The sequence below is a fragment of the Camelina sativa genome, chromosome 20 (genome assembly GCF_000633955.1).
Source record: "Camelina sativa cultivar DH55 chromosome 20, Cs, whole genome shotgun sequence".
Taxonomy (NCBI): domain Eukaryota; kingdom Viridiplantae; phylum Streptophyta; class Magnoliopsida; order Brassicales; family Brassicaceae; genus Camelina; species Camelina sativa.
In genome coordinates, this window is record NC_025704.1 from 6,321,179 (window position 1) to 6,330,809 (window position 9,631).

At 34.2% G+C, this 9,631-nt stretch overlaps 2 protein-coding genes and 1 long non-coding RNA gene across 10 annotated transcripts in view; 2 read left to right on the forward strand and 1 right to left on the reverse strand.

The window, feature by feature from the left end:
* Positions 1,880–2,523, reverse strand: LOC104769641. Its single transcript, XM_010493907.2, has one exon. The coding sequence runs from the start codon at positions 2,253–2,255 to the stop codon at positions 2,043–2,045; it is 213 nt and encodes a 70-aa protein (XP_010492209.1). The 5' UTR covers positions 2,256–2,523; the 3' UTR covers positions 1,880–2,042.
* Positions 4,055–6,497, forward strand: LOC104769642. 8 transcript variants are annotated; one of them, XR_764413.2, is made up of 6 exons: positions 4,055–4,909; positions 4,993–5,117; positions 5,292–5,350; positions 5,446–5,529; positions 5,628–6,026; positions 6,202–6,497. It is a non-coding gene; the product is annotated as an uncharacterized LOC104769642 (long non-coding RNA). The 8 variants fall into 8 exon arrangements; XR_002036834.1 differs by having other exon boundaries at positions 4,207–4,528; positions 4,824–4,909; positions 5,628–6,497; XR_764415.2 differs by having other exon boundaries at positions 4,208–4,703; positions 4,844–4,909; positions 5,628–6,497.
* The window catches only part of LOC104772249 (protein NUCLEAR FUSION DEFECTIVE 4-like), a 3,530-nt gene continuing 2,207 nt past the window's right edge, over positions 8,309–9,631 (forward strand). The window contains exons 1-2 of the mRNA XM_010496882.2: positions 8,309–8,824; positions 9,206–9,631. Coding sequence (XP_010495184.1) covers positions 8,486–8,824; positions 9,206–9,631 — 765 coding nt within the window. The 5' untranslated portion in view covers positions 8,309–8,485. The remainder of the gene's footprint in view (positions 8,825–9,205) is intronic.

Consider the following 9,631-nt stretch of genomic DNA (forward strand, 5'->3'; position numbering starts at 1 on the left):
GTTTGACGAAGCCATCAAACATGATACATGGAGAAAGGCGATGGAAGCTGAGATTAAATCTATAGAAGAAAATCATACATGGGAGCTGGTTGAGTTACCTGAGGGAACGAAGGTGATAGGAGTCAAATGGGTCTATAAAACTAAGCTAAATGAGAAGGGAGAAGTTGATAAGTTCAAGGCAAGGTTGGTGGCTAAGGGTTTTCATCAGACACAAGGAGTAGACTTTCATGAAGTCTTTGCACCAGTAGCAAGATGGGATACAATCAGATTGATTCTTGCATTGGCAGCACAAAAGGGTTGGAGAGTCCTGCAGCTTGATGTGAAGAGTGCATTCTTGCATGGTGAACTCAAAGAAGATGTATATGTGGAGCAGCCCAAAGGATTTGAGTTAAAGGGAGGAGATAGCAAGAAAGTTTATAAGCTGAGAAAGGTATTGTATGGCCTAAGACAAGCTCCAAGGGCGTGGTACAGCAGAATTGAGAGCTATTTCATCACAGAGGGGTTTAAGAAATGCTACTGTGAGCACACGCTTTTCATCAAAGCTGAGGGAGTACATGTTTTGATCGTCAGCTTATATGTCGATGATCTTATCTACACAAGCAATTCTGAGTCGATGCTTGCAGGTTTTAAGGCGTCCATGATGAAGGAATTCTCAATGACTGATCTGGGAATGATGAAATATTTTTTGGGGGTAGAAGTAATTCAAGATGAGCAAGGAATCTTCATCAATCAGAGGAAGTATGCGATGGAAACATTGAAGAGGTTCGGTATGGAAAACTGCAACTCAGTGGTGAATCCTACTGTTACAGGAAGCAAGTTGACAAAGGAAGGAGCTGGACAAGCAGTAGACTCAACAGCCTACAAGCAGCTTGTTGGAAGCTTGAGGTATCTAACCGCTACCAGACCTGATCTTATTTTCTCTGTCAACTTGGTGAGCAGATTCATGGAGAATCCAACTGAAGCACATATGCTAGCTGCCAAAAGGATCTTGAGATACATTCAAGGTACTACTGATTTTGGTATTCAGTATAAGCGTGGTTTTGGTGAAGAAGATAAGCTAGTAGGGTATGTTGATAGTGATTATGCAAGAGATGAGAACGATAGAAGAAGCACTTCTGGGTATTTGTTCATGCTGGGAAATGGTGCAGTGTCGTGGTCTTCCAAGAAACAGCCAATTGTCACACTCTCGACAACAGAGGCTGAGTTTGTTGCAGCAGCTCATGGGGCGTGTCAAGCAATGTGGTTGAGGAATGTGTTAACAGAAATTGGCTTTGATCAAGGAATTGGAACAACTCTGTTTTGTGACAACAGTTCTACCATTAAGCTATCCAAGAATCCAGTTCTACATGGGAGAAGCAAACACATTGATGTGAGATACCATTTTCTTAGAGATCTTGTGAACGAAGGGGTGATTGAGCTGGAGTTTTGCTGCACAGAAGACCAACTATCAGATATAATGACCAAGCCGGTGAGATTGGAAGTCTTCAAGAAGCTCAGAGGAATGATGGGAGTTGGCGTGAAGGAGGTGTAAACTGGAAACAAAGTATTTCCAGTTTAATGGGAGGGATTGAAGAATAAGAAGTGTTATCAAATTTTAAGTGTTTTATTGTTAAGTTTGAATTGGTCTAAGTCGTAGGATTGAGTCTTCCGCTGTTAACGGAGTAGTTACATAAGTTGCAGGTTTTTTAGGAAGTAGTGCTAAGTAGTTGTTCTACTATAAGTTCTTTTCCTGTAACACTTTATCAATTAATCGAATCATTCAGTTTATTTTTGGACTCTGAAACTTACAATCTCGTCTACGGATGCATGCTTCTTTATCAATGACGGTTCATATATAAGAAATGATATAATTAAGTATTAAAAAAATGTAAAACAACAATCAAGAAAAAGGATTCATTGCAAGTCCAGTACAAGCACTTAATTATTAATGGAAATCATAAAATCAAAGCTATCAAAACGCAATAACAAAAAGACAAGGAAAAATTAATGATGCAGAGCTGGCGAGAGGGATAAGACGATGCCTTAAAGTTATGTCAAATTAATTAGGCAGCGTAGATGTGGATATGAAGAGCGATAAGGGAGACAGTGATGCAGGCAAAGAAGATGAGAGTGTGAATGACAATGGCTCCACCGCTTGTCTGAAAACCGCCAAACTCAACCACTTTGGTCTTCCCCGGAAATTGAAACAATACTCCGGGCGTCAATACGATGAACAGAATCACCGACATTAAGACTGGTCCCCAATTCAACGCCATATATTAATGTAAAGAATCAATCAGCTAGTTGATATAAGTATACAATCTACGAGTTTAGTATAGGATCTAGGTATAGTTGTACGTTTTGATGCACAGATGTATGTATTAATTTATAGAATGCTTGGATTAACATGGAAAATCTTAATGAAACAGTGGCTTGAAACGGAGGAAATTACGAAGTTTGCATGGTGAAGGAAAGAACTATTCTCTGCAGCTACTCGATTGTGTCATAATTATTTATTATAATAACGACATACTATGTATTGATTGTTGGGTATGCTAAGAATCTGATTCTTGTCTCACAAACATGTGGTCTGTCTCTTGTTATTTTGTTATAAGAGACACTTGCCTTTTACTTTTTTTCATTTGGCTACAAGAGACATGGCCTTTGCGAGTATGTCTTTATTTTGAGTTCATAGTAGTAATTAAGTAATTCGTATAAATGCCTAGTAACCCCGGAGTATGTAAGAAATAGCGGTTACTCCTGACTTATTCGAAGACAATATCAAATGGATAAGTTTATATAAGCTGATCGAATAATTAGGAGACGACGTTAATTATGTGCCAAAAAACGAAGATGATAAAATCAATTGTTGTCCATATAATTCTTAGAACTTATCCATATATCCGAGTCAAGCCGCTCACATCTTTATTTTTTTTATAAAGATCACATATTTATTTTTTATTATATAATTAAAACGTACGCATGAGTTCTATTTCTTTTTATTTATTGGGCGATTTTTTTTTTAAATAGCATGTTGGTCTACTATAAAATCTTTCTATATTTTTTTCTCATATAAAACACACGGGAAAACGACTCTTCACCCTATTGTTGATATCCAAACGCGATCCTTGATAAGAAATCGTATAACCGAAAATAATAGATAAAGAAAAAACATATAACCAAACAAACCAACCATATTCATCTTTGGATTTAATAATGCCAAAAAGTAAAACAGTGTCTTATGCTCTGTTGCAAAGAAGACATCAGACATGCATGCAAGTTGTGTAACTTGCGTTCATCTAATTAGAGCTACTGGCCCAAAAAAAAAAAGACATGCTTGCAAGTTGTGTATTATTTAAAATTATAGTATTATTATTACAAACCAAGATTAAACCTATCTAATGACAGCCTGACAGGTCACGGTGCACCCATCACACATCGATTATAAAGTAAGGCTCTCTGAATTAATGATAACGGAAAATAAACTTAGAACGGGTAGTTGATACTTCATGATCTTTAGATTGATAATGACACCACTCACGCTACCATAAAATATAGCAAATGAAGACACTTGTATTCTTTTAATTGGATTCTCTTCTTTTAGTGAATATATGTGTCCCTTTACAAATACAGCTAATTGAATCTTATGAAATATTAGACGTGACAATATATCCCAGACCAGAATATATGGCTATATTGCTACTAATATGAAGATATTTATTTTCATAATTTCCCACATGTATCTCGTTTCCTAACGTCTCAAAATTCCGTCCGAAGAAATAATTGTGGTAAGATTTCATTCAATCGGTACGAACAATAACAAGATCAAGTGACGTTATTACTTTAGTTTGGGAGGCATTTCACTAATGTTAGACTTTTTTGTATAATTTCTTTTAGTCAACTCAACGTGCATGTATATTATAGTTGGTAAAATATTAGACTATTCCACATCTACTAATAAGATTAACGTGTGTTTTAGTCGGCCTATATATATATATTATTCTAGTTTTCGTAATTATGCTAATCACAATTCACACATTGCATTTGTATATTTTATATATCCTCTTCTGTTTTTGGCGGCATATTTATATCTTCTTTAGAGAAAATAATGAAGATAGTGTATTACAGTATTTGTTAACGATAATGTTGAATAGCTATGGCGGTATACCGGTACGGGATAATAAAGTAATAAACCTTATAATTAGAAGACTGAACCGTGCCGGCACGCGATTAAAGCACTACAAAAAAACCCTACATTAATAGCATATGAAGATAGCTCGGTTTTCTCATTTGCTATTAAAGAAAGTTTATAATTTTAGTCTTCATATGATAGCATTCAATAAACGCTAAGTCGAAAAATCTCTAAGCAGGAATCGAAAATTGCATTATCCGCCAACACTTAACCAAATAATTCACTAAAACGCCTTTTCCCTACTCATTTCTCTTAAAACTTTTTTCTTGCTCTCTCTTTCAAACCCTAATCCCCTTTTTCCATCTCCAAAGATGCAAACCCATATCTTCCTCTTGTCTTCGTCGATGACCAGACCAGGTTTTGAAGCTCAATTTCTTCTCATTGTCTCCTCTTTCTCCTTTGTCTTTCGCCGTTTGTTCCTCTCGTCTTCTCTTTCTCTTCTCCTTCTTCTCGGCTCATACTTCTTATTATCATCACCATTAAACCCTAGATTTACTTTCCTTCACTTGTACTCGGAAATTTCTCCGATTTGGTATAGTTTGAGCTCAAATCAAACGATTTTATGTTTGAATTTCGATTTGGGATCATGTTGATTTTACAAGGAACAGTAAAAAGTTTCGTTTTTTGTTTTTTTTTCAAAATTAATGAGCAGAGTTATTTTTTCCGAGACAGAGCTTGTGGGAACCATAGTCAGAGATTGGAAGGTGAATTGATTCCATGCCCTATTGATCCATCTCAGTAAGTCAAAGGTTTTTTTCCAAAGGTTTTAGTTTTCTATGTCTCTTGTTGTTGTAGCAAACTATTTGATTCGAATTTTGTAGCTTTGTGTTGCAGGAGAATCTCGAAAAGCATATCAAAAGATGTCCTTTACTCAAACAAACCATACAATTGTCTGGTCAAAGGTTATATCAGAAGGTTATTAATGCTGGAAACAAAGAAGAAGAAGGTAAGATGGGATCTTGTTTTGTTGTAACTTCAGAGATGAAGAGGAATCTGCTATATAGTATGAGTGTTTCTAAGTTTCGTCAGCTAATTGAGATAATTGCTTTGTTTGTGTTCATTCCTTTCTTTTGAGTAATTTAGCTTATTTCTCAGTCCTCATTTATTTTACCAATTCTAGGCTGATCGGGTCATTGAGGCAAACAGAGAACTTAGTATAAGAGCGTATGAGAATCGATAGTAAGGCTCCCTTAATCCTTGTATGTTTCTTGTTTACTTGTCCTCGGTTATGTAGTATTGATCAAAAAATAAAACCTTTTGTGTTTATGTTTCAGGTGTTTATACCAAATCGATTTGGGATCTCTTTGCAGGACAAAAATCAATTTTGGATCTCTTTGCAGGAAACATTTATGTTTAAAGTTCGTTGTTGATGATAACTCACCCATTTGTTATCTTTGTGTATCGGTAACTTCAGTGCAGAAGTTTGATGTTTTCATCTATCTTGCTTTTACGTTAGGTCTTGTTGGGTCAATGCTTGCTAAAGAAAGGGCCACCAGATGTATCCAATTTGGTTTCAGAGGCTTTTAAGGTATTAATATCTATGTCGCACTACTAATTATCATCATCTTTCACCCACCTTCTAATTTCAAAAAGTGTTCTTTTTTTCCTCTTTACGACGAAATACTATGATGATGTTCTTTGGAATAATAGATTAATGGTTTATATCTCTTGATAGATGGTATTTAGGCAACTGAAACAAGATTTACTTGTCTTATCTCTATTTTTCTTGTAGGTCAACAGTATTAGGTGTGTATTGTAGTTATGGGTTCAGGTCCTCTAGAGTTTTATGTTAAAAGTTTTGTATCCCTCTCTGCTCTAATCTTCTAGTACTAATAACCCACAGCTCGAGAATCTTGTAAGTCTTCTTGCCATTTGCTGATGGTTCATGTAATCTTACAGATAGAATAGAACATTTAGTGACTTTGTCATTTGCTAGTCAAAATTTGCAGGCTTTCACCTAATTGAGTATGTAATGTAGCCACCCTTTACTTGTTTGTTTTAGTATGATATTGTACTTGTAAAATTTTCAGATAAGTGGGCAAAACATTCTTTTGGAATGACCTCAAATACTCGGAGGCTACCAAAGTAGAGGAGATTGATTGAAGAATGTGATCACAGTATGGCGCTACAAGAGAAAGGATGGACCATGTATCAAAGGCTAAGTCTGCTAAGGATGGTATTATTCTTTGTATGATCTAGAAGTTTGTCTCTATTTATTGCAATGTTAGTTTTATTTTATTTAAGACTTTGTGGCACTTGATGTTATGTAACATTTGATATTATGTAAGACTTCTTTTGGTTAATGTAATATTAATGTTATGTATGTAGATGATTTTATGATATATATATATATATATATATATATATCTAAATCTAATTAAATAAATTCTGCAAAACAGGATTCAAATATACAAATTATAAAATTTATATAGTGAAAATAGCACTAATTTTGTGTTACAATAAAATGTATTATAGCATTTGATTAGTGTTATAATATAAAAATGCTATCGTATGTGGGGATTTATCAAAACATGTCAAAAACGCTATCGTATGTGGGGTATCTACCATGGCTGCGGATATCACAGCATTTACGATAACGCTATAGAATATGTATGATAGCATTTTTCCCTCGCTAACAATGTACATATCTCTTGTAGTGAAGAGAAAAAAATGGACGGCACGGACATAAACAAGAAGTACACATAACATTGAAGAAGAGTGACCGACCAGTGGCGTGACAACAATCCTACATTTGACTACTCATTAATATTATCGATCCTTTTTTTCCAAAAATACATTATTACTATCGATCCTTTTATTCTTCAATTTGTACAGGTCTTCCTTGATGATCCACTAGTAAGTTATAAGAATCATATACAGTCAAACATCTATAAATTAATATTCCATAAATTAATACTCTCTATAAATTAATAAATTTTTCTGGTTTCAATTGGAACTAGTGTAATTTTGGATATAATCCGATAATATAATAAGATAATATTTTTTAAAAAAAATATTTTGTAAATATATAATCCCAATAATTATATAAAATTATCAAATTATATGTATATATATGAACATTAATTTTTGGTAGACCTCATTTCTAATATTTATACTATATCAAAAAAATTTAATTTTCTCTTTAAAACATGAGAATTGTTATTTTCCTTGTACTTGATTATATAAAAATACTAGATTAGGACCCGTGCTAGATCACGGGTTGAAATTCCTTTTATTTATATTATAATTTTAAAATAAAATATGATTCTAAAGATCATGATTAATGCTAGATTAGGACCTTAAAAACTTTTAAAATCAATCATATAAATTATATTTTATTCGAAAATTATAATATAAATAAAATGAATTTTAACCCGTGCTCTAACATGGTCCTAATCTAGCATTAATGTTTAATTTTTAATTTCTGAATATGATCCCGAAGATCACGATTAATCTTGTTAAATTAGCGAGATTTGATTATTTTTTATGATTGAGAGTATATTTTTCTCCCTTTAATAATTCTTTTATTAATGTGGTTTATCAATAAAATATGTGGAAAATAAAATGGTAATATTGTGATTCTAGATATTTGGAACCATATACGTGATCTTCCGAAATAAAGTTTGAAATATCCATGAACTATCAATTTGGAATAACCGTTTAAAATTTTCTGTTACAATTAAGATTTTATTTGTTACAATTAATATATGGATTAATTTATAATATATGTATAACCTATTTGTAACCATTTATTAAAATTATAAAGTCTACCAAAACAATGTTGTGTACTTCCGTTTTATTATAAAGGGGATTATTTATAACAATAAAATTTTATTTTTAAAAAATTACCAAATATAAACAATATTTCTATAAATTAATAATTATTAATTAAAATAAAATAAAATAAAATCTCTATAAATTAATAAATTTTTGCGGTCCTAACATTATTAATTTATAGAGATTTTACTAGTACTGTATTAACTAATAGTTATCGTAATTTAAACAGATTAAACAGTAATCACGCCTCTGTAATAATAACTTTTTTACTGATTTGGTTTCCAAAGGCCAATTTTGTCTTTTTCAATTAAAAAGACCATAAAAAGGATAAAATCGTGTAAAAGACAGACAGACAGACAGACAGACGAATATTCAAAAAGAAGAAATAAAAAAGAAAAAGAAAAAGTTTATTTTTTCTTTCTTTCCCAAAGACGACATATTTCGCCGATCGTCGTCGTCCTCTGATCCCGAATCTTTCCCGGATTCTCCCGGTGGTGGAGATAAGAAACAAAGGAAACCCAGAAAGCAATATTCTAAATGGCGTCGACCACGCGAGAAAAGTTTGTGTCTTTCATAAACAACAGATGGCTCGTGTTCGTGGCTGCCATGTGGATACAGTCTTGTGCTGGCATGGGTTATTTGTTCGGAAGCATTTCTCCGGTCATCAAAAGCTCCTTAAACTATAACCAGAAGGAGCTTTCCAGACTTGGAGTCGCTAAAGATCTTGGTGATAGTGTCGGCTTCATCGCCGGTACTCTCTCTGAGATCTTGCCTCTTTGGGCCGCTCTTCTTGTCGGAGCTGTTCAGAACCTCTTCGGTTACGGTTGGGTTTGGCTTATCGTCACCGGTCGAGCTCCCGTTCTTCCTCTATGGGCTGTGAGTTATTTGATTCTTTCTTCCATTTCTTTGGTTTCTCCGTCGGTTAAAGAAACTGCATGTGGCCCCCTTCAGATTCATCTGTGTGCGAAAGTTTTTGGGTACTGAGCAAAAAAAAAAAAAAATTAGAGACTTTCTATTTCGAATCTCTGAAACTGTTTTTGCTTTTAAGGTTGTTTGGTTACTAATACGTCGCTGTCAATTTTATTACAGATTCCTCTTTTTTTTTCTCTTCATCTCTTGTTCTGTTTTTGTTGTAAAGGTTCTGCTTTTGGGGAATTTGTTAGCATTTCTGTTGATGATGTAGTCGATTGGCTTAGTATGTTCAGTTCTATGCTGATACAACCCTTTTTGAATGATTTAATTCTCCTTTGTTTTCAGATGTGTCTTCTCATATTCATTGGGAACAATGGTGAAACCTACTTCAATACTGGAACATTAGTCTCTGGTGTTCAGAACTTCCCTAAGAGCCGAGGTCCAGTGGTGGGTATTCTCAAGGGGTTTGCTGGACTAGGTGGTGCGATCATGTCTCAGATATTTACAATGCTCAACTCATCTAACCCGGCTTCTCTCATTCTCATGGTCGCTGTTACGCCTGCGGTTGTCGGTGTTTCCCTCATGTTCTTAATCAGACCAGTTGGTGGTCACAAGCAGATCCGTCCCACCGATGGAGCTAGCTTTACTTTTATCTACGGTGTCTGTCTTCTGCTCGCTGTCTATCTCATGGCAGTTATGCTTATTCAAGATGTGGTCGTCGTTAGTCACAACATCATCACTGTGTTCACCATTGTCTTGTTTGTCATTCTT

What these genes read in the sequence shown, in the direction of transcription:
- LOC104769641 (XM_010493907.2), bottom strand. Translation starts at nt 2,255, where the DNA reads ATGGCGTTGAATTGGGGACCAGTCTTAATGTCGGTGATTCTGTTCATC.